This window comes from Podospora pseudoanserina, chromosome 1 (genome assembly GCF_035222485.1).
Source record: "Podospora pseudoanserina strain CBS 124.78 chromosome 1, whole genome shotgun sequence".
Taxonomy (NCBI): Eukaryota; Fungi; Ascomycota; class Sordariomycetes; order Sordariales; family Podosporaceae; genus Podospora; species Podospora pseudoanserina.
The window spans coordinates 3,108,830-3,131,950 of NC_085920.1; the positions used below are offsets into that span (position 1 = coordinate 3,108,830).

Here is a 23,121-nt window from a genome sequence, read left to right on the forward strand (position 1 = left end):
GGTTAAATCCAAGAGATAACGACATAATCAGCACACCAATCCAAAACAACGAGTCAGAGATCCAAGGTGAAGCCATCACCACCTTGAGACAATCTCCCTCACCGTGGCTAAATTCAAACGCGGCACCCCCAATCTTCCAAACTATCCATAAGGCACAAACCACCACATGTCACAAATTTCATGAAACCGAGCAAAAAGCATAATTTTCCAAACACATATATTGAGTAGGTGGTTTGTATTGAGGTAGTAATAGTATTGGGGGGGGGTATATAGTAAAAAATAGATTATTCCATCCAACAACAGAGACACGCGCGCGCATATTAAACAAAATCCATCGCTATGCAACTTCAATGTTTTTTTGTTCATCGTTCGCGTAAGCACATAATCTTCAATGTCCCGAATCAAAATAATAAGCGACATCAAAATCGCGCGCGCACGCAAGCAAAACATCAAACAAGTCGCCTTTTTTCCCCACAAAAAGCAAGAGCTAAAAACAAGCCAACTGCTTTAGGCAGACTTGGTCTCGCTGATCTGAGTCTCCTTCTCGACCTGGTTAAGGTCGACGCGGGCAACCTCAGCCTCGTCACCGTCGATGATCTTGGCGAGCTCCTCGAGGGTGGGGCCCTTGGTCTCGACATACATGAAGTAGACAAAGGCAAGCTCGAGGAAGATCCAGCAGGTGTAGATGAGGTAGAGCTTCCAGGTGCTGTTGGTGGGGCCGAAGAAGTCGAAGGCGACGGGGTTGGCGTAGATGTTGAGGGTGAGAGCGCACTGGACGGACAAGTTCATGACCATGAGACCCTTAGCGCGGAGCTTGTAGGGGAGGATCTCGATGGCGTAGCCGACGAGGAGACCGGACCAGGCGAGAGAGTACATGATGCCGAAGACCCAGATGAAGAAGATCATGGCCTTGTCGGCACCGGGGGACTGCTTGGTGTCCCAAAGAGCAGAGCAGATGGTCCAGAAGACAAAGGTGCAGAACATGCCACCGGTGGAGGCCAGGAACATGGGGCGGCGACCGACCTTGTCGACAAGCATGGCCATGGTGACGGAGACAATGAGGGCAAGGCAGGTCTGGCCGGCACCGAGACCGAGCTTGGCAGTCTGGTCGGTGACACCGGCCGAGTCGTAGAGCTTGGAGGAGTAGTTGGAGATGATAGCGTTACCAGACCACTGGGAGAAGATACCGAGGGAGATGAGGACGGCGAATCTGTAGCGGTTGCCCTTGGTGCGGAAGAAATCGGCGTAGCTGGAGTTGCCCTTGGCCTCGTACTCGAGACGGATGGTCTCCTTGATCTCCTGGTACTCGAACTGGACGGTGGGGTGCTGGTCGTTGCCGTTGGCGTGGTACTTGGCGAGCATGGCAAGAGCCTGGTCGTGCTTGTCCTTGGCAATGAGGAAACGGGGGGACTCGGGGACCCAGTAGATGAAGGCAAGCTGGATGAGCGAGGGGAGGGCCTGGAGAAGGGCGGGCACACGCCACGACCATTCGGTGGGGACGTAGGCGGTGCCGAAGGCGAGCCAGGAGACGATCAAGGCACCGACGTTCCACAGGCAGTTGTAGACGCTGGTAAGACGACCACGATGCTGGGGATGGCAGATTTCGGTGAGAAGCATGGGAGACGAGATCTGGGCGAGGGAGTTGCCGAAACCGAGGAGGACACGGCCACCCATGAAGACACGGATGTTGGTGCAAGAACCCTGGATGACGGCACCGACAATCATGATAACGCAGCCAATGGCGATGGGGAGCTTGCGACCAAAGTTATCGGCGAGGAGAGGGCTGTAGACACGGGCCAGGTCAGCAATCGTTGATTGCCATTAGGCTTCTTTCTCTCTGGAATCCAAAACTTACACGATAGGGATAGAGACCAAAGAACCAATCTGGTAGAGAGCACCGACGAGACCGAGGAGGGAACCTCTGGGTCTCTCGAAGTAGCTGTCCCACTGCTCCATGTTCTGGACAGCGTTGAAAAGCATACTGTAGATACCATGTTAGCAAGGGACCCCCAGTTTTGCTTCCGAAAGCAAACGTACCCATCGTAACCGGTGGTAGCAGAGGCAACGCAAAGAATGATGGCGAAGAAGTAGAGCTTGCGAAGACCGGGCTCCTGACGCCAGTTAACTCTCTCAAACTGAGGAGCCTCCTCCTGGGCGACCTCGGCCGCCGCAGCTTGGGGCTTCTTATCGAAGATGCCCATGGTGATGGATGGTTGGTGTGTGAACTCGACGATGGGCTGTGAGGTGCGAGAGAGGCAGCAATTGAATGGCTCTCAAGAAAGATGTTGGCGACACAGCTGACCCGGCTCCTTGGATCCTAAAAGGGTGGGATTGTCAGGAACGCAAAAACGAGGATGGGATGGGGGATTATAAAGACATGTTGCTCAGGGACGGTCAACCAACCCTGGGGTACGGAAGAGTCGTGGAGACCAAGACGGACAGACGGACCGGCCAGGCGTTCGAGGGACAACCGGGGTTGGGCAGGCATCATGGGGGGAGGAGGTGTGGGACATGTTCACACCAGAGAAGCTTGACCAACTGCGGCCCTGAGCCCACCACCTCACCACCCCAGAACCGCTACCCGTACGGCGAATCCTCCACTTCTGCAAATAGCTAGTGTCTTTTGTTCAGTTCCAGGCACGTCTGGATGGGGCTCGCATGCACGCCGATACAGCCCGTACAGGTCGTCGGTACGGGACAGGACGGCAACAGATTGCTGGCTCTCAGTTGAAAGTACCCCCCCGCGTTGGTCTCGCCAGTTCCCGACGGGCTGGCCGGAGACGGGTTGCTTGTCAATGAGGCTAATATGATATGTATGTATGTCCCATCAAGCCATACGTACACAGTACTCATATTCGAGATGCTTCACTCAGGACTGGACTGTGTCAAGCTCGTGAAACTTTCCTCTCTTGATTTCCGTGACAACACATTTCCTGGGGACCCCAGGTCTCCCCAGCCCGCTCCTCCCCGTACCCCAGAGAAGTCTGCAAAAAAAGATGGAGCGATGACACCAAAGCATCGTGGAGTCGAGTTGATCACCAGGTCTCTCCAATCTTTCCCCAACTTTGACCACTTCTCCCCCAGCTTTGGCCCCTCCTGTGGGGACCCGCACTTTTGTCCTTGCCGAGACTTGGCAGACATGGGCCTCGATGGCGCCCCTGGGAGGTAAGCTCGTCTGCTTGCCCGCCTTGGGGATCGGACCGGTTTTCGCGTGGGCTCCTGGTCAGCGTCCAGCCAACCGAGCAGCGTCGAGCGAATGGGAGCATGCCGCCGCCGCCACTTTCAGCAACCTATGCACGGCCGGTGGAAGCGGACCGACAAAGAGATCGCGCTGCATATTGGCGCTGAGATGTGGCGCGCACTTGAGCTTGATTTGGCCAACGCTCACTAACGTCTCAACGTCGTCCTGTGATGGTTTCGTTTCTGTCATCAGGGAGGGAATCAAAGGCTCTGCTCTCTCAACTTGTTCGAGAGATAACCATGGTTGGCAGCGGAAAAGAGACGAATTGTTGACCCACGGGAAGGCAGGGGTGTGCTCCTGTCTCAATTAGGCAGTATTTGCCAAAGTCGGGAGCTCCCCGGGGGGTCCCAGGATGTTACGGCGGCAGGTATATGAGATGCATACCGACTGCAATGGTATGGCCATGCGTGCCGATAATACACAGGCCTCGCTTGGGCTGGCAGAAGCTGGGCACAAACCCGACGCTTGGAAACAAGCACATCCCGCTCCGCGTAGACGACTTGGAGATGTGCCGGTACGTCGAGGTCGAAGTCAGGCGGCCGATGCCAAGGGGGTGGTGATGGTGAAGAAGGTTACGGAGTAGTCTAGCTACATACTAATGCGGGCAGAGCTGGTAGCCAGTCGGAGGAGATATCTCGTAGGGAAGCCGGAGTGGCACACCCTCGCCGCCGAAGCACATGATGGTGATGTTTGGAGACAGCCAGTGGGCCAGTGGGGTAGCGAGCCGTCAAGTTTCCAACGACAGCCTGTGATTGGTCCGTAGGAAGCCTCCCCGTGTTTCCGACGAGTGGGAATCCGGGGCACCCCACTTTCTTTTCGGCCTTGATTATGTTTTCGGCGCTGACTTGAGGCCCTTCCAAAAGGGCGACATGTCACTGCCAGAAGCACTAGTGGCTGTTGGGCAAACACGCTTGTGCAAGAACGAAGATGTTTCTCCGGGTTGGTGAGTGATGATGCCCTGTTTCGCGAAGTTCGCCCTCACGGCGGCATCTCCAGCTGGGCGTTCACTGGGCGTTCTGGGGTGCGGCTTCCCCGTTGATGCTAAGGGATCGAGCTAACGCTTGCCTCGCAACTTCTCCCGGCTTGGCTTTTCATTCAGGCTAAAAGGACCTGGCCCTCAGCCGTTTTTGCTCAGCAGGCGTTTCCTACCCGTGCTTTCTAGCGTCCAGATAGCGTTTCGAAAAAGACTTTTTCCGCTGGTGAGCTGATCCCATCTGATCTGATCGGCTCGCGGCCGGTGAGGCGCGTGTAGGGGAAAGGGGAAGGGCGCGGTGAGTGCCGGACACATGGCCCGAGGCTATTACTAGTAGTTTTGCTAGTTTCTGCAGCTGTCAACCAGGAAGTTGTCGTGAGCTTGGTGCCTTCTCCGTGCCTTTTGCCATTTTACCATGTGGAAGACACGCTATGTGGCCATCACCGAGTCCACTGTGGAGAGAGTGCTGGAGACTCGGGACCACAGGCGGCTTGATATCTCGATGGATCAAAAAGAGGCGGTAACATCATGCCTGAAGCCAACGAAGCCAATGAAGCCAATGACGTGCAGACAAGTCTTGAAGCACGCCGATATTGTCACCTCGGGAAGGGAAATAATGCACCCTGCCATCCGAGGCTAGAGGCGCTGATATCAAACACACGATATCACTTGGACGACAAACACGATTCCCAGGTGCCCGGGACGCAGAGACAGAGAGCAGAGATGAAATCCATGAAATCCATTATTAACTGTCGCATCTGAGTGTGGAACTATTCCCAAACAGCCACGGTGGTTTGCGGCACCAGGACAAAATAAGGGAAGCATAGGCGGGACGGCACCGTTCGCCGGTGGCACCTGAGGTCCTAGGGCCGCCCAAGAGATGTCTAGGCCTTTCTGCATGAGTCTTGGGTGTTGTTGACTGTAACCGCAAAGTTTGGTCCCGATGCCTACCTAATATCGGGCATGGCACCGGGGGCATTGAATTTGGAATTTTCTGTTCTCCTCTTTTGAATCAACATGCCATCTCTCTCGAGGAGTTGGTGAAGAAGCAGCGGTGATGCCGTTGTCTCTTCCCGACTGTTTCCGCTTGGGTGATGGTTGGGAAAAAAAGGCAATGGCCGGGGACATCCCTGCCAAACTCGGGGGGGGACGGCAGACGGAGTTTGAGGGGAAGGCTGGAAAAAGCGCGGGGTTAAGCACGGGCCACGTTGCGGTCATGTGAATTCGCTGCAGATGCAACCACTCAATTGCGCGGCGCGTTTCAATGCAACCACTCAACTGCGCGGCGCGTTTCAATGCGCGCGTCCAATTTTTTGGCTACGCGTCTGCCGTGGAGTCATTCGTCCCTTTCTGGTGCCGCCGTGACATCACCGTAGCGACTACACATAGCATCGCCAACCAGACCAAATCCACTGCGGCATCATGGTTGGGTCTTCGAAACCATCCGAAAAGAAGCAGTCATCCTTGACTAGTTTCTTCACCCCAAAGACTGTCAATGGCTTGTCACAGAAGTTGGCTGCCCAGAAGCCAGCCAAAGACGACTCCAAAGCTGGACGCTCGTCCTCGCCATCTGCCCCTGGACCGTCTCAAGTCTCCAGGTTCAAGCGACCTCTCCAAGAGGACAATGACTCTGGGAATGGGACAGAAAAGACTACCAGGTCTAGCCGTTTGACCAAACGCGCCAAGCGTGTCCTTGACGACGATGACGAGTCTGAGAATCAGGAGCTTCCAAGCTCGCCTCCTGCTGGAAATGGCCCAAGTTCATCCAGAACCGGAAAATATGTCTACGATGCGGGGTCCGCCTCAAAGACCGGCGCACCCGACGGGGACGAGACCGAAGATGCGGCAACGAGACGGAAGAAGGAGGAGCTGCACAAGAAGTTTGTCAAGAAGCTTGGCCATCCAGACAGCATGTCGTACATGAAGAGGCGCAATGGTGCCCCAGACAGTTCTACTCCAGGCCTGGAGGGTGATGACGCGGAAGGAGAGGATGAGGCTGAGGAGGACGAACCACCACCGACCAAGGGCAAGAAGAAGGGTGCCAAGACTGGCAAGCTTACGCCTATGGAAATCCAGTTTCTCGATATCAAGAGGAAACACATGGATACTCTCTTGATTGTCGAAGTTGGTTACAAGTTCAAGTTCTTTGGCGAGGATGCTCGGATAGCTGCCAAAGAGCTGAGCATTGTGTGCATTCCTGGCAAACTCAGATACGATGAGCGTAGGTGCAACTTGCATGTGTTGTGTTCCGATCGTTATGCTGACCTTTCGCCAAGATCCATCCGAAGCCCATCTCGACCGATTCGCCTCTGCCAGCGTGCCAGTTCACCGACTAAACGTACACGCCAAACGCCTTGTTGCTGCTGGTCACAAGGTTGGTGTTGTCCGCCAAGTTGAGACTGCAGCCCTCAAGAAAGCCGGCGACAATCGCAACGCACCATTCGTCCGAAAACTTACCAATGTCTACACCAAGGGCACATACATCGACGAGACAGGGGAGCTGGATCAACCCGGAAACACCACTGGTGCTCCATCTGGTGGCTATCTGCTTTGTCTTACTGAATCCCCGACCAAGGGGTCTGGCACTGATGAGAAAGTGCAAGTCGGAATTATTGCCGTACAGCCTGCAACCGGAGATATCATCTATGATGACTTTGAAGATGGCTTCATGAGGCGCGAGATGGAGACCCGGTTGCTCCATATTTCGCCTTGCGAATTCCTCATTGTCGGTGACTTGTCCAAGGCCTCCGACAAAATTGTCAAGCATCTTTCTGGCAGCCGTACCAACGTGTTCGGTGATCGAAGTCGGGTTGAGCGGGTGCCCAAGTCAAAGACTATGGCTGCTGAGGCTCACTCTCATGTCACCCAGTTTTATGCTGACAAGACCAAAGAGGATGACGAGAACTCAGCAGCGCTTTTAGAGAAGGTCTTGAAGCTGCCGGAGTCAGTCACCATCTGTCTGTCAGCAATGATCAACCATCTCACCGAATATGGCCTGCAACATATCTTTGGTTTGACCAAGTACTTTCAGTCGTTTAGTACACGACAGCACATGTTGGTCAACGGGACAACACTTGAGAGTCTCGAGGTCTACCGAAACTCTACGGACCACTCTGAAAAGGGTAGTCTGATGTGGGCATTGGACAAAACCCAGACCAGGCCCGGCCAGAGACTGCTGAGAAAATGGATTGGTCGTCCATTGCTTGACCAGCAGCGTCTAGAAGAGCGTGTCACTGCAGTAGAAGAGCTTCTAGAGAAGCAGTCTGCCATTCAGGTCAGCAAGCTGACCGGCATGCTGGCCTCGGTCAAGGCCGATCTGGAGCGCAGCTTGATCCGTATATACTACGGAAAGTGCACTAGGCCGGAGCTTCTGTCAACCCTTCAGACTCTCCAGAAAATCGCCATGGAGTATCACAGAGTGAAGTCTCCGGCAGAGACAGGCTTCAAGTCAAGCCTGCTCCAGGAGACCCTTCTCTCTCTGCCTGCTATCGGTGACATCGTCACCTCCTACCTCGACAAGATCAACGCCCAAGCCGCCAGAAAAGACGACAAATACAACTTCTTCCGTGAGGAAGAGGAGACAGACGACATCACCGATCACAAGCTGGGGATCGCGGCTGTAGAGGCCGATCTCGACGCCTACCGCACAGAAGCCACGGCCAAACTCAAGAAGAAGGTTTTGGTGGAATACACCACCGTCTCCGGCATCGAATACCTCATCGAGGTAGCCAACACCGACCTCAAAAACGTCCCCGCCTCTTGGGCCAAAACCTCTGGCACCAAGAAGGTCTCTCGGTTTCACACCCCAGAGGTGATCAAACTCATCAGCGAGCGCGACCAGCACCGCGAAGCCCTCGCCGCAGCCTGTGATGCCGCCTTTTCGGCTCTTCTCTCGTCTCTCGCGGCGGAGTATCAACCACTCCGCGACGCCGTCTCCTCTCTCGCCACATTGGACTGTCTTTTGTCCCTCTCCCAGGTGGCCTCCCTACCAGGCTACTCCAAACCCAACTTCCTCCCCATCACGGCCCCCCCTTCGATTTCCATCGTCGAAGGCCGCCACCCCATAGCAGAACACACCCTTTCCACTCCTTACATCCCCTTCACCACCTCCCTCTCCTCGCCTGCCCCGTTGGCCCAACTGATCACAGGCCCCAACATGGGCGGTAAATCCTCCTACGTTCGCTCCGTCGCGCTCCTCGTTTTGCTTGCTCAGATGGGGAGCTACGTCCCCGCAACAGAAATGACGCTCACCCCCTGCGACGCCATCTTCACCCGCATGGGCGCGAGGGATAACCTCTTTGCGGGGGAATCAACCTTTATGGTTGAGGTCAGTGAAACAGCTTCTATTCTCCGCTCCGCCACCCCGAGGAGCCTGGTGATTCTGGATGAGCTGGGAAGGGGGACGTCGACGCATGACGGGGCGGCGATTGCGCATGCGGTGCTGGATTATGTGGTTAAGGAGGTGGGGTGTTTGACGCTGTTTATCACGCATTATCAGAACCTGGCGAGGGTGGCGGAGGGGTTGGGGGATGGGAGGGTGAGGTGTGTGCACATGAAGTTTAGGGTTGAGAGAGGGGGGGATGGGGATGGGCAGGAGGAGGAGGTTACGTTTTTGTATGAAGTTGCCGAGGGGGTGGCGCATCGGAGTTATGGGTTGAATGTGGGGAGGTTGGCGAGGTTGCCGAAGCAGGTGCTGGAGGTTGCGGGGGTGAAGAGTAGGGAGATGGAGGAGGGGGTGAAGGAGAGGAGGCTAAAGGGGGTGGTGGGGCTGTTGGGGGGGTTGATGAATGGGGAGAAGGGGGAGGAGGAGTTGGAGCAGCTTGTGGAGGGTATTGAACAGCTTTAGGTGGGCAAGGGATTATGGAGTGTGGTAATTGTTAATTGTGGGAGTATACATAGGACTGGAGTTGGTTGGGGTTGGTAATTGGTGTTGGGAGGGGGTTTATTGCAGCTGCCTACCTAGGTTTGAGTCGGGGAGATATCTGGAAGGTAGGTGCAGCACATGAAATAGAATATTCCACAATTGTGTATATGTAGGACCCAACAATGAAGTCCCTGTTATATCTTGCACCAGCCATGTTCAAAACATTTGATCTACTTCATACTGAGAAGAGGAGGTTTGACATGACGACGATAGATCATCTTCCAATCTTTCCACCCCATGAACTTCATCCATGCCTTGAACCTGCTAGACGACTCTGCTTAATTTCTTCTTGTCTCTGGCAGCAGAGCTCCTGATGGAACGGTATCCCAGTAGTTGTTTGTATCCTCGATCTCCAGACATTTATTACAACGTCGATAATGCTCGCATTGGGTACAGAGCGTTTCCATCGTTTCTCGCCGATACGGTCCATGCTGATGGGGGCACTACGGGGGTCTCATGTTACCTTATCAGTCTCGGGACATATGTGCAAGGGATATGGTGATGGTAAAGACTTACACAATACCAGAGGAACCAGACGGTTGGTGGGTTGGGTTTGTTGGTGGCATTGTTGATGTTGTTGACGTTGAGGAGGATGGAATAAACTGGAAGATCCAAAGGTGTGTTTGACTTGTTAGGTATTTGCAGTGACGAGTGTTACAATAACTGACGACAACAACGAATCCATTAAGAGAGGACGAAAATGTTTGAGAGGGGAGTCAAGAAGGAGAGGGCTTACCTTTATATATCGAAGGTTCCCCTTCCTCTTCCACTAGGTGCCTTGGGTACGCGTTATATGCCATAACCCTCGCTCTTGTTTCGGCTTGCCATCTCGGGGGACCGGCAATATCGCTTCCAACGAGCCAAGAGAGACAAGTTCAGGGTTCCCTCTTCGAGATCCTGACTGTTGTGTAACTTTTGGCAAGTTGGGACGAGGCTCTGGAGAGACAGCAGCACCGCCGACATGTACTTGATCTAAACCAATGAACGGTATGAGTTTTTTCAGTTCAAAGATGAAGAACCAGTCAACGTGACCTTGAACACTTTCCGGCTTCTGGTATCAACAGTGCAGGTAGGTGTTGTGTTTGTTATTCACCACCAGGGTTCGAGCGAGTAAGAAAGTCAGTTAACAAAGTGGAGGCTTTTTGATAGATTGCGTCTGAAGAGCGATTGTAACATAAATAAATTGGAGCTAAGCCTGGAGAGTAGGAAGTAGTACGTCGAAGGTGTGATCAGGTGTATCCTTCGTGGAGGTATCTCGTGGGCTTGCCTGTCCTGAAGATGTCGAAGACATTCCGACTCCGTAAAAATCTGAATGTAGTGATTTGATGCTGGGGCAAGCAAACGACTTTTTCAGAGTGCAAGATAAGAAAACAGTAAAATCGATAGTCGGTGATATCCAATTGAGGAAATCGTTCGAGTCGTTTCACCGGTATTCTGAACAACACTTCAAGGATGGAATGTGATTTATGACATGTGGGAGACCCTATGAAATGTAGCTGTGTCAAGCTGAGAGGTAAGTAAACAATCAAGACAGGTTCAGACAGTCGAGGCAAAACGGATGGCAACACAACAGGAGCCAAAAAAGGCAAAAATTGATCGCGGCAGGGATCGAACCTGCGATCCTCTGCGATACTGGGATATTGTAAAGCAGATGCCTTAACCACTGGGCCACGCAACCTATTTGATTGGTGGATGTGGACCGGAATTGAGTTTATGACAGGACCAAACGGGAGCGGCCCGCATCTTGGCAAGCTCTTATCTTATCAGTGAATGTGGTTGCACCCAAAGCTCAACTCCCCGCCAGCTTGAGATCAGACGGTACCTTGAGAGCTACAGGTGGAGCAACTGAAAGTGTCACAGACCAAACCAAACAAAATGAACTCACTCAGAGTGGCCAATTCCCTCGTCCGCAGAAACGTGACGGCTGCTGTGCTCAGGTACGTCCCTCCCAAGACTCCATTGACTTCCACTAACAGAAACCCCAAGAACCACCCCCTGCATCCTCCTCCCTCAAGCTCAAAGACCATGGCTCCCCCAACAACTCCCACAACAAACCCTCCCCGTCCGGTCCTTCTCTCACTCCCCCTCCCTCTCAAAACGTAACCGCAAAGAAGAAGAACCCGAAGAAGACGACCCCCGAGGCAAAAAAGGCGGCAAGAAATCCAACAAAAAAGAAAAGGGCGGTGCCCCAGCCCAGCAGCAGCAACAAGAAGCCCAACCCTCAGCAGCCGCCGAAGACCCCTTCAACCTCGACCCCCTCATCGCCCTCTTCCAAAAGACAGAATCCCACTACACCTCCCAGCTCGCCCTCCTCCGCTCCCCCACCGGCCGCTTCAACGTCGAGTCCATCGGCGCCATCCCCGTCTCCCTCGACAAGAAGTCCACCGTCGCGTACCGCCTCCAGGAGCTCGCCACCGTCGCCCCCCTAGGCGGCCGGCGGTGGTCCATCCTCGCCTTTGAGGAAGCCTCCGTCAAGCCCATCATCTCGGCCGTCCTCAAGTCGCCAGACTTCAACCAGCAGCCCCAGAGAAATGAGGAGAACCCCCTCGAGCTGACCATGACGGTCGAGCCGGAAAAGGTCGACGACCTGGTCAAGAGGGCAAAGGATCTCTGCACCGAGTGGAGGAATAAGCTCAGAGACGAAACACACAAGCACGAGACCCATGTCAAGAAGAACAAGTCGTTGCTGAAGGATGACTTGTTCAAGATCAAGGAGGCGTTGAAAAAGCTTCAAGATGAGAGGATGAAGGTTGTTGCGAATAAAGAGAAGGAGGTCGTGGCTGCTATCCAGTCCAAGGCCAAATAGACGACCAGGGTCTTAAAAAGGTTGTAGATGTTTTGTTAGATAGTTGTTGCCCATACGAGGCGTTGGATCTCAAGTATACCAGTGTGCGTTTCATGTGCCATCTCAAAAAAAAAAAGGACGAGTTACACAAAAGATTTCTTGCAGTCTAAATTCATATCACAGTAATATACCTAATGTTACATCGACAGCCTCACTGTCTTTTGTTGTTTAAGCCCTCTTCTGGGCACCCCCCCTTCCCTTAGCCGCCTCAGTAGGCAACAAACTCATCACCTTGTCCAAAAACCTCCTCTGGTCCTCCCCCCTATAACTCCACGTCCTCCCCGTGTAGTTCTCAATCAACCCCTTCACATCCCCCAACTCCTTATACCCCACCTCCTTGTACTTGCCCAACACAGCCAAATCTAACACCGCCTCCCTCGCCTTCAGCGGGGCCCGTCCAGGAAAAAACCTCTCCCCCTTTTCCAACCAATCCCTCTCCCCCTGACTGTTGAAAAAAATCGGCTTCCCCTCCTTGAACGCCCTCTTCCTAACCGCAGTGATATCCATCGTAACCCCACTATCCCTGTTGAACGCCTGGCCCCCGCCCATAAGCCTCATAGTCTGAATCACACTCTGCACCTTCCCCCACTGCGCAGAGGTAGCAAGCCCACCGCCGTAACCACTCAGATCCTTCCTCCTCAGCTTAGGAACAAACGGCACGACTTCTCCTTTTTCGTACCGATCCACAACCGCCTTTTCCGCCTCGGAAAGAACCATCTTTCCTTCGTTGGCCTCCTTGGGCTTTTCTTTCCTGGCTTGCTTGTTTCCTCCCTTACCACCAGCACCACGGGTAAACTTCCCGCCTAGACGGGCAGATCGACTGCCTGACTGTCTCCCCCCCGCACCGGGACCAGCACGACGGAATCCAGTTTGTTGTTGTTGTTGTTGGTTGGAGCGAAACCCAGTGCTTGGTCTCGGTCCTACAGTCCCGGCTCCACCACCGGGAGTGTACCGGGCAGCTAGACGAAGGGATTTGATACTGAGAATTTTTGCCCCGGTTGGAGCACCACTAGCAGAGGGGGCTTTCCCAAAAGGGCTGGCGCTGGGGCCGGTGTTGTTGGCGCGGAGGGTGCGGATGTCGAGGGGGCGTTTGACGGCGGCGCCGGTCGAGATCTTGGTGAGTCTTGTTGCGGCGGAGATTGAACGGGTGGGCTTGTTGTTGTTGTCTTCTTCGGCGAGTTGGGGGCCCGAGGTGGTGAAGCTGCGGGTAACGGCGGAGGTTGTTGTCGTCGACGGCGGGGCACGACGCCCGAGGGCACCGGCCCTGAGGATTTGCTGCCGGGGCATGTTGAGAGAAAAAATTGTCGCCTTGGGGAATGGGTTGAAAACCCTCAGATAGGCGACGTTTGAGGGTGAGAAAGGTTGGGTGAGCGGAAAACAGTCGGCGACAACACCGGCGAGGTTTCGAGCTCGCGAGCAGTGAGGTTCGTTTGACGATGGGGTTGAGCAGGAAAGGAAAATGTTGGTGGGGTGTGATTGGTCAATTCTGGGGACAGGTGGGTCTGGGGTTTGGGAGCTTGGTCCATGCTTGGCCTGTGCTGACTTGCAACGATGTTTTGGATTTCCGCACTGGGTTGGTGGTGAGGGTTAGGAGTGGTGAAGATATTTTGCTTTTGAGCGAATAGAATAATAGCTAATACTGTCTGACCATGAAGAGATATTCTACTAGAACAGCAGTGTCGTTCCTTCCCAGCTCAAAACATCATTCATTCTCTTAGTTGAACAATTCTGATGGTGTTATATGCATGTGCTGAACGTCAAGTGAGCAGCTCATGTGCTAAAATCATGATGATTTCTCCCGAACTGACACAGGAGTGCCAATGCATATCATCACTCAAGCTCCCAAGACATACCTACCTGAGATGTCAGATTCTGCAGATAAAATCCGATTGAATGGTCCACAGAAAGAGCCGAGCTCTTCATGTCGGGGAAGACAAGCATTCCAAGAGGGCAGGCAGGATCAATGCAAGTACCACCAAAAGGTTTCCGTGTTCCCTTATATTGGTCTGAGCAAGCAGTTGGAACGATCTTGTGACATCGTTTAAAGTATGCAAAGTGGTGAGCATCAGACCCGATCATGGTGAGAGCGACCGGTCCCCGCCAGGAGCCGATATCACCTTTGCGTGGCTAACCGAACTGTCGTCCTCTCAGCTTGCTCAACGCCACAACTGAGAGCGAAAAGATCAGATGTGACGTTTCACCGAGAAACCCAGTCAAACGCTTGAGCAGATCGCCTTCCTCCCCAAGTCGTCTTGCAATTTGGGTATTTGCCTGTTCTCAGGACACCAGGGTTCAGTCTGAACACAGACCAAGACAGCACCCAGCTAGCCCTTGTGGCTCCAAGATTTGTGACAGCTACAACTGCCGCGCTATAGACACAAGGCTCGGAGCACCCGGTGATGCGATAAGAGGTAGCGGCACCATACCCACGCGTCAGACCACGCAAATAGAGTGCCTGCAGCTGATATATGAGATTCAAGGCGTCAAATCGACCGTGGTGCCGGTTCGGCGGCGCATGGTGCCATTGCCCACTTTCCTCAAGTTGTCCCGTACATCGGGCGGTTAAGATGGAGTGGCCTCCACAGTAGGCCGTCGCCCTCGCTTGCTGGCGAGTCTCGTGTTGACAGGAGTCGACGAGGGGTCAGCGACGAGGTTTGGAGGTAGTCGATGCTATGTTCCAGCAGATCGTTCATTTCCCTTGCTGCAGCCTATGAACAATGAACTCGAGCTTTCGTCCGAGATCTGTCAAGGTTTGTTGTGAAGCCGTTGGCGAGTTGTCCAGTTGGCAATACGTTCGTTGGTGGCGTATCGTACAGCAACAACCATTCATGCGTGCTGGCTAGATCTCCTCATCTGAGAGGATTGTCGCTTCGAGGTCGGCCCACCGGCATGCTTCGACAGCATAGATTGTATATTAGTCGACAGTGGATCTCGCTTCCGATCAGACCCCTACCCGGGCTTGAGAAAGGGCACTTCCAGGTACTATAGACGAGAAGTGGGTATTGCTGCGGTATGGTGGTGGCGATTGTAAAGAGCCTAAATGGCGTAGATCTTATCAGAATGTCAACATCATGACTGGAGCAGACGACCAGCTTGGAAGGATGAATCCATTGAGTTTTGTGGGATAGAGATTCTTCGGCCCAGCTCTCCGAGCCATCTTTGGATTTGATTTGAGCCTGAAGAAGGACATATTAGGGAGGTCTGAGAAGATCGACTAGACCATCTCGTTAGTTGTCAGTTTCAATAAACCATAGCAATTCACTTGCCTCTCTTACCGAGCTCCCCAAAGTGCACACAACCGCCGGTCAAACATGCTGTGACTAGCTTCGATGACAGGATAACTCCTAGTCGTAGCGACTTGGAACTAAGGTATGCACGAGGTAGCACTGCAGCTATCTGCATAGGGCTCAGTTAGTAGATGCTGCCATCGTGGACAAACAAGCTAGAAGCCCTAATTCTTACGGATAAACATTCCGAGAAGCCCCCTGGCATAAACAGGGTCGACTGCTGTTCGAAGGATCACCTCGCTACCGGACGGGACACTTCAGCCTCGAGGTTACTCGAAGTGAAGGGCGGTTAGCATGAAACTGTCGACGGCCAGGGGCTCAGTCAACACGAAGCCAAGTCAACTTGAACGCGAAGTCAGGATAGGAAGCTCGAGCTCTCGAGGCTCCCCACTTCCCGGTTGTGACGGGAGATGGTGCCGCAAAACTGTGTGACAGGTAGTCTGGGGCGTAACACCAAACGGAGAAGATCACCAGTTGATCAATCGGCGATGGTGGAAGGTTATATTCCGCCGTCCATATGCGCCAGCCTCGCCTGTGGTGTTTCCTATGCCTCTGGACGGGGGTCCTCCCTCCATTTGGTAGATATCCAAGTCCATGTGACCCAGTAATATTGGCCTTTACCAAATGAGGCTCTCCTGGGGGGTAGTATTATCCAGACAGTGCGCCAGGAGCACCCGTCAAGCTGGGGGAGGGCACCATTCGGAACAATCGCATGCAGAGACAGGCCGGAATGCAACGGGACCGATTGTCGACAAGGTAGCAAGCAGGTAAAACATGCAGATGGGAGCCACCAGTCCAAAAGCCGCCCAACGGTATCGCAGCGTAGGCGAAGGGGGGTGGCGAGCCAATGGACAAGACTTGTTTGAGACGACGAGGACATAGCACGGCTGCTATTGCATGAATGTGTCCTAAGATTTCAGATGGGATTGGCATTTCATTGCCAGAAAGAATCAGGAGAAGAGGACTATCCGTATCGGAAACCAGCAGTTGGCCATTGTTGGATGGTTGAAAAATGCAACGGTCTCTGTAAAGCTGGACGGAGAGCCGGGAACCCCAAACCGGGCCGATCGGGAAGACAGGAAGGCTTCAGGATTGATGATCTGAGGTTTGGGAACTCGGCATGCTGGAGAATAATAATTGGAAATTGGCGCAGACATGTCCACACTCCACACTTCGACGTCGTTGATGGTAGTCTCGAAACACGTGAGTGAGATATAATCGGGAACGAAGCAGCCACATCCGGAACAGCGGGACTAGGCAGCGGCCCCTGCTTCGAGATCTTATCGTGGTCTGTGCTTCCTCCAGAGGAGTTTTAGTAGTGATCAAAGCTTTTACTAGGGACCTGGATTCCACTGTTTCTCGAAGGCTTCACGATGTTCTACTGTACATACCTGAGCAGCAATTTTCTCCGATTTGTTGTTCAGCTTTGACTGTCGTGCTTGAAACTGCGTCTGTGGTCTGCGCTTATGGTCCGCAGCGTGTCGTCACCTCTCGGAGAAAACAAACAGCCTCCACACCAGGAACACCAAACCACCAACAACTGCGCGCCTTGCCAAGGATCACACCTTGAATCTCCGACCACCGGGTTTGATGCCGTTAGCTCCTGCAACAGACCCAGCAGGTGGTTGTATTTCGCCGACCAAGACCGGCACTGGTTCCCCATCCTGAACCTCGCCATTGGAATATTCATAGCTTTGGATGCGTTTATGCGGGTGGCTGGCACCGTCTGAGAAGAGAAAGCTAACAGATTTGAAATGAAGCCCGACATCCTCTTACCTTAGCACCGAGCAGCTGTTGTTCGTAAAGTATCAATCTCTGGTTCATGGAAACCAGATTCGCCGTTCCGATGGGCAGGCAGAGACATCTGACCATGCAGTTGATGAGATTCCCGGATTCGCAACATCCTGGAAGATTAGATACACATACATCCCTCTTCAGACGGCATCTGCACTTCAACCCGCCAACCGCCACCGCTTGGTCGGCCGTCGAGATCAGACGGTACCTTCATTAACAAGCATGCATGCCGCTAAGGTGCGGGCATCAGGTGCAAATTGCCATTTTGTCCCTTTATTCTGGATTCTGTCGATGGCCTTCATATTCGATATCACCACCATTTATATAAAAATGGGCGGCAGTGACCTGCTGCCGCGGACCACACGCACATCCTACTCAAGAGGAGCCGTGCCCTCCGCAAGCAACCAATCCGCCGCCTTGCAGCCCGCCTTTCTGCGAGGATACCGGCCCGGAGTCCCGTTCCAAGCGAAATCCTCACCGCATCCGCACCGGGCCACCCAGGACCTCAACCAGCAGGAATTGCCTTCCCCGCAAAATGCCCAGTTTCCGCAAAACCGCCGTTGATGGTTTCCGATTGCATGCTCCGTCCCGTTACCCTGTTTCGTCGTGTTCTGTCTCCCTAACGAGTCTCAAACCCACAGCCGGTAAGTGGCTCGTTGTTGCCGGCTTCACCATCATTATGCCCCATTGATCAGCACTTGATTGTGGATGCCAGCATACCAGTCTGAAAAGATACGAGAGGCCATAGATTAGAGGAGGAGAGCTCGTGGGGTTGGTGACCGGCAACCATCATCGTCAAAACTGGACCTCTGTGTTTGTTGTTTCAACACTATTCTCGAAGTTTTGACTATTGGGGAAGTCAAGACTCCCCACTTCTTTCGGCCAGGCGCTTGTTATTATCGGCTTGTCATCGTTGGGCTTTCATCATATTTGCGTTGGCTGGCTCTTCACCGACACCATATTTTGTTTCTTCATGATTGAGTTGTAAGAATGTGGCATTCGCTATTGATTCAACAACTGGTTTTTTTTTTTTGGAGTACCACAACACCAAGACGGACCTACCGCCGCATGGACAGGGATCAAGCAATTAAGTCTGGAGACGCCGTTGCAAAGCCGTCATGGTCGCCACGTTACCTGCCTCCCGCCTGGCTGATCTGCGGAGCCTAGAAACCCATCGCCCGGCGGCATGGGTGTGGTTGGTGAGCTCGAGGTTGCACGGAATTCCATCCTTGCCTCAAAATCTTTACTTTCTTTCTCACAATTTTCATATGACAGGGGCTGGCCACGTGCTGACCACGATGAAAACAGGAGGGTGTGGCAGAACAGCTATGTCTAGACCTCAAAACGGCGTCTCCTGGGGAATTAACTGCGGTGTATCGCGGCAATATCAACAAAAGTCGTCAACTCGATCCCAGGGACAGTCACGCAGTTTCCTGCTGCTTGGCATCGTTCAGGGATTCAAGATGCCCCAGGCTTGGCCTTGCCAGGGAGCCCACAGTTGTTTACACCCCCCACTCGGCCAAATCCCCCCTGCCTGCCTGCCTGCCTGTCAGAACAAGCGTCTTATGCAATAATCGTTGCGGGTCGTCCTATGCTTTAAGCTGGATAGCAAACAATGCTACCGCTCATACGGTCCGTTCCTACCGACATGGCTATTCTCACCCGAGGGCAACAATCAAAAAGATCACGGACAGGTCCCATCAAGTGACGCGACCGCCCTGATCTCTCACTCCCGTTTCCACTCACACTCCCCACGCTGCGGTGCCGTTCGGACATCCCTGGTTGAACCTGGGTGCCTTGCTCACACACGCCCGCCATTGCTCGAGGACGTGACATATACAAGCGGTATCTTTTGGCTGTGATGTCTCCTCAAAGGTTCATCAGCCGAGTGTCCCCCCCTCCCACAGGGATACCATCCCCCCAAGTCTGGTCCCTACTCCGTTTGTACTCCACGGACCTAACCTCTTCCTTGTAATAACGCCCCATGAGGTCCCCCATTGAGCCGTTTTCGATATCTCACGGGTAATGTTCGGGAAAGAGACTCGGCCATCTTGATCCCCTTGAGGGTGTTGCCCGACTTATATACGATTCGGTGCTCCCTCTTTTGCAGTCTGTCCCAAGTGGGAATAAACGAGATAGACAGCCGTGCTGTGACTCTACTTTCTTCGACGCATGATACGAGCTTGATCTTTGATAAGTTCAAGCCTCGATCCCCAATCTCGAACCTCTCTCATCTTTGTTCCACCCCCTTTCCCAGGCTGGCGTGGCTTCCGTCCCTTTCCCCATTTGGTTCCAGAAGAGTGAAGAAGAAGAGAGCCAAGATGACGACCATCACGCCCGTGGGGAGCCTTGAAATCAGCCCGGCCACCAGCCCAGGCATTGAAGACCCCAATGCCTCTCCCATCGGCAGTGTCGATAGCAATGTGACCCCAGACACTGAGTTCTCACCGCCTGACAGCCCGTTTCGGCACCACGCTACCTTAGCTCCCGTCAAGGAGAAGCGGGAGCTGGCGAGGAAGAAACTTTCGACCTTGACCCTTGAGGAGAAGGTGGGGTCTACCAGGTTTCCAGCGAGAGGACTTTATGCTGACGTCGAACAGGTCTCCTTGCTAACCGCCGCAGACTTTTGGAGAACCAAGTCGATTCCGGAGAAGAACATTCCTGCAGTGAAGACCAGTGACGGGCCCAATGGTGCTCGTGGTGGCATTTTCGTGGGCGGAACAAAGGTAGGCTAACGCCCCTGGGGTTGGTTGTCTCCCTCGCTGTTGCGCTAACACTGTTGGCAGGCAGCCCTCTTCCCCTGCGGCATCTCACTGGCAGCAACGTGGAACAAGGACATCCTCCGTCAGGTCGGCCAGCACCTTGCTGAGGAGGCAAAGGCTCGTCAGGCCAACATACTGCTTGCACCTACTGTGTGCATGCACAGACACCCACTTGGTGGAAGGAACTTTGAATCTTTCTCTGAAGACCCCCTTTTGACTGGCAAGCTTGCTGCTCAGTACATTCAAGGTCTTCAGGAGAATGGAGTGGCTGCTACCATCAAGCGTCAGTACCTACATATTCAGCAATCTTGGAGACTGAAACTGACCAGATCTAGACTTTGTTGGCAACGAGCAGGAAACCCACCGGTTGACAATCGACTCCAAGATTGCCGAGAGGCCTCTTCGCGAGATCTACCTCCGTCCCTTCGAGATCGCGGTCCGCGAGGCCAAGCCATGGGCTGTCATGTCTTCATACAATCTGGTGAACGGTGTTCATGCCGATATGAACGAGCATCTCCTCAAAGATATTCTCCGTGGAGAATGGCAATTTGACGGGTGAGTGGCAACTTTGATTATCGGAGCCAAGCGATAAGCGAGCACGATCAACTGACCGACCCCTCCTGCAGAGCCGTCATCTCAGACTGGGGCGGCACCAACTCTACGGCGGAATCTGTCAAGCATGGGTGTGACATCGAGTTCCCCTACTCTACCAAATGGCGCTTTGAAAAGGTGCTCGAGGCTATCAAGGATGGCAAGCTCACCGAGGCTGATGTTGACCGAGCAGCCGAGAATGTGCTTACCCTTGTCGAGCGCGTCAAGGGCAGCGATATGACTGCTGAAGCAGAGGAACGCGAGGATGATCGGCACGAGACGAGAGAGCTTATCCGCGAGGCGGGCGTTCAGGGCCTTGCACTTCTCAAGAACGAGAGGTCTATTTTGCCTATCAACCCCAAGACGGCCAAGGTTGCCGTCATTGGTCCTAACGCCAACAGGGCCATCGCCGGTGGTGGTGGAAGCGCCAGTCTTAACCCTTACTACAACACCCTTCCCCTTGATAGCATCCGAAGGGTTGCTCAACAACCTGTCACTTATGCTCAGGGATGTCACATTCACAAGTGGCTCCCTGTGGCATCTCCTTACTGCAGCGATAGGACTGGGAAGCAGGGTGTGACAATCGAGTGGTACAAGGGAGATCAGTTCCAAGGCCAGCCTGTTGTCACCCAGAGGCGGAGCAACACTGACTTGTTCCTTTGGGATTCGGCGCCTCTGGCTCAGGTTGGCCCGGAATGGTCGGCTATCGCCACGACCCATCTCACGCCGACTACTACTGGCAAGCACACCATCTCATTCATGTCTGTCGGCCCAGGCAAGCTCTTCGTCAATGGTCGACTTGCGCTTGATCTTTGGGACTGGACAGAGGAAGGGGAGGCCATGTTTGATGGGTCTATCGACTATCTCGTCGAGGTTCAGATGGAGGCCGGCAGACCGGTGGAGCTTCGCGTCGAGATGACCAACGAGCTCCGGCCTATTGCCAAGCAGAAGCAGTTCAACATGACGCACAAGTACGGTGGTTGCCGTATCGGCTTCAAGGAGGAAGACCAGGTTGACTACCTCCAGGAAGCGGTCGATGCTGCCAAGGCTGCCGATGTCGCTGTTGTTATCGTTGGTCTGGATGCCGAGTGGGAGTCTGAGGGGTATGATCGTCAGACTATGGACCTGCCTTCTGATGGGAGCCAGGATCGTCTTGTGGAGGCTATTGTCAAGGCGAACCCGAACACGGTTGTGGTGAACCAGTCCGGGTCACCGGTGACGATGCCTTGGGCTGATAGGGTGCCTGCCATTATCCAGGCTTGGTATCAGGGGCAGGAGGCGGGGAATGCGCTGGCTGATGCGCTGTTTGGGTTGAAGAATCCTAGTGGGAAGTTGCCTGTAGGTTTCTACCCCCTATTCATCACCATATATATGCGAGCGAGTATGTTGCTAACGAAATCATATCATCAGTGCACCTTTCCCAAACGCCTTCAAGACACGCCCGCCTACCACAACTGGCCGGGCGAGAACCTCGAGGTCGTTTACGGCGAGGGTCTCTACATTGGCTACCGGCACTACGACCGGACAAAGATTGCCCCTTTGTTCCCCTTTGGTCACGGGTTGTCTTACACCACCTTTGAATACGGGCGTCCCTCCCTCAGCTCCAAGGTCCTCACCCCCGACAACACCATCGAGCTTACTGTCGCGGTTAGCAACATCGGTGACGTTGCCGGGTTGGAGACGGTGCAGATCTATGTGAGGGATGAGAAGAGCAGGTTGCCAAGGCCGGAGAAGGAGCTGGCGGCGTTTGAAAAGGTGGAGTTGGAGGCTGGGGAGACGAAGCATTTGAGGATAGGGCTGGATAAGTATGCGGTTGGGTATTTCGACACGAGTTTGGGGAGGTGGATTGCTGAGGAGGGGAGGTTTGAGGTGCTTGTGGCGGCGAGCGCGGAGGATGTCAAGTATGTTTCGATCTCTCCCCCCCCTTTCATTTTTACTGTTTTGTGTTTGACATGGAGCTGACATGGTGATTAGGTACTCTGTTGGGTTTGAGGTCAAGGAGTCGTTTACTTGGGTGTTTTAGACGTCCTCCTCGAGAAGTGGACTCTTTTCTTTTTCTCGGTTTCTTCTTTTTCGATACCTTCTTTTCGGCATTGCATTATTTCGAGAGATTTTGTTTTTTTACTTTCTTTTTCTTCACTTTTTCAAAGGGCATGGCACCGACAACCCCTGGGAAGACTACCTGCTAGGGGCCTCTGTTTGGTTTTTGCCATGTAATGGGAACAGGGATGGATGGATATGGGTCACATCACTGGATAGGTAGTTATCGCTGCAGGACCTCCCTCCCCGACTGATGAAGGTTTTTTTTTTTGGGTTGGGGGAACGGAGGGTGGGGAAATCGGGAACGAAGGTAACGATGGGGGTCCCTTTTTCGCTATTCTGGTTGTTCGACTAAGTAGGCTTCGTCATTGTATATGGCACCGCCCGCCCTCTTGGAGCAGGGGGGGGAGGGGCGTGGGGAGGGTTGTCTGCAGCGAGGGAAGAAAAGGACGGAAGGAAGATGCCTAAGGGCTGGTCTGGGTTGGATAGTATCCTGAAGCTTACCCACCAACGTTGTTGTGTTACATTCACTACATTTGCTCCCACCCACACATGACATGTGCTTTGTCTTGATGCTCCGTGTAGTGAGGAGCATATCATGATAAGTAACCCGGAGGACGGTAGCGAAGGTGGTGATGGTGTGCTTGTATACTGGTCTTTGGCT

The 23,121-nt window shown here is 53.6% G+C and overlaps 7 protein-coding genes and 1 non-coding gene across 8 annotated transcripts; 4 read left to right on the top strand and 4 right to left on the bottom strand.

The window, feature by feature from the left end:
• Positions 1-198: 198 nt before the first annotated feature.
• On the bottom strand, positions 199-2,201 carry QC764_108800 (uncharacterized protein; the record flags this gene model as incomplete). Its single annotated transcript, XM_062942146.1, has 3 exons — positions 199-1,783; positions 1,856-1,981; positions 2,038-2,201. 3 exons carry the CDS (start codon positions 2,199-2,201, stop codon positions 508-510), a joined length of 1,566 nt encoding a protein of 521 aa, XP_062805068.1. The 3' UTR covers positions 199-507.
• A 1,022-nt stretch (positions 2,202-3,223) lies between these two features.
• On the bottom strand, positions 3,224-5,345 carry QC764_0010640 (uncharacterized protein; the record flags this gene model as incomplete). The annotated part of the gene is made up of 2 exons (XM_062939873.1): positions 3,626-5,345; positions 3,224-3,406 (listed from the first exon to the last, which is right to left on the bottom strand). Exons 1-2 carry the CDS (start codon positions 3,644-3,646, stop codon positions 3,224-3,226), a joined length of 204 nt encoding a protein of 67 aa, XP_062805069.1. The 5' UTR covers positions 3,647-5,345.
• Positions 5,346-5,549: 204 nt separating this feature from the next.
• On the top strand, positions 5,550-9,060 carry MSH3 (Mismatch repair protein msh3; the record flags this gene model as incomplete). The annotated part of the gene is made up of 2 exons (XM_062942147.1): positions 5,550-6,435; positions 6,491-9,060. Exons 1-2 carry the CDS (start codon positions 5,637-5,639, stop codon positions 9,058-9,060), a joined length of 3,369 nt encoding a protein of 1,122 aa, XP_062805070.1. The 5' UTR covers positions 5,550-5,636.
• Positions 9,061-9,382: 322 nt separating this feature from the next.
• On the bottom strand, positions 9,383-9,832 carry QC764_108815 (uncharacterized protein; the record flags this gene model as incomplete). Its single annotated transcript, XM_062942148.1, has 2 exons — positions 9,662-9,832; positions 9,383-9,581 (listed from the first exon to the last, which is right to left on the bottom strand). The coding sequence occupies exon 2, from the start codon at positions 9,566-9,568 to the stop codon at positions 9,383-9,385; it is 186 nt and encodes a 61-aa protein (XP_062805071.1). The 5' UTR covers positions 9,569-9,581; positions 9,662-9,832.
• An 899-nt stretch (positions 9,833-10,731) lies between these two features.
• On the top strand, positions 10,732-10,816 carry QC764_0010670. The gene has a single exon. It is a non-coding gene; the product is annotated as a tRNA-Val (tRNA).
• A 138-nt stretch (positions 10,817-10,954) lies between these two features.
• RRF1 (ribosome-recycling factor) lies at positions 10,955-12,136 on the top strand. The gene is made up of 2 exons (XM_062942149.1): positions 10,955-11,075; positions 11,125-12,136. The coding sequence occupies exons 1-2, from the start codon at positions 11,014-11,016 to the stop codon at positions 11,942-11,944; spliced, it is 882 nt and encodes a 293-aa protein (XP_062805072.1). The 5' UTR covers positions 10,955-11,013; the 3' UTR covers positions 11,945-12,136.
• A 15-nt stretch (positions 12,137-12,151) lies between these two features.
• QC764_108830 (uncharacterized protein) lies at positions 12,152-13,270 on the bottom strand (the record flags this gene model as incomplete). Its single annotated transcript, XM_062942150.1, has 1 exon — positions 12,152-13,270. One exon carries the CDS (start codon positions 13,268-13,270, stop codon positions 12,152-12,154), a length of 1,119 nt encoding a protein of 372 aa, XP_062805073.1.
• A 3,341-nt stretch (positions 13,271-16,611) lies between these two features.
• QC764_108840 (uncharacterized protein) lies at positions 16,612-22,989 on the top strand. The gene is made up of 8 exons (XM_062942151.1): positions 16,612-19,613; positions 19,665-19,790; positions 19,851-20,109; positions 20,156-20,381; positions 20,453-21,755; positions 21,828-22,318; positions 22,392-22,716; positions 22,901-22,989. The coding sequence occupies exons 1-7, from the start codon at positions 19,386-19,388 to the stop codon at positions 22,438-22,440; spliced, it is 2,682 nt and encodes an 893-aa protein (XP_062805074.1). The 5' UTR covers positions 16,612-19,385; the 3' UTR covers positions 22,441-22,716; positions 22,901-22,989.
• The last annotated feature ends 132 nt before the right edge of the window (positions 22,990-23,121 follow it).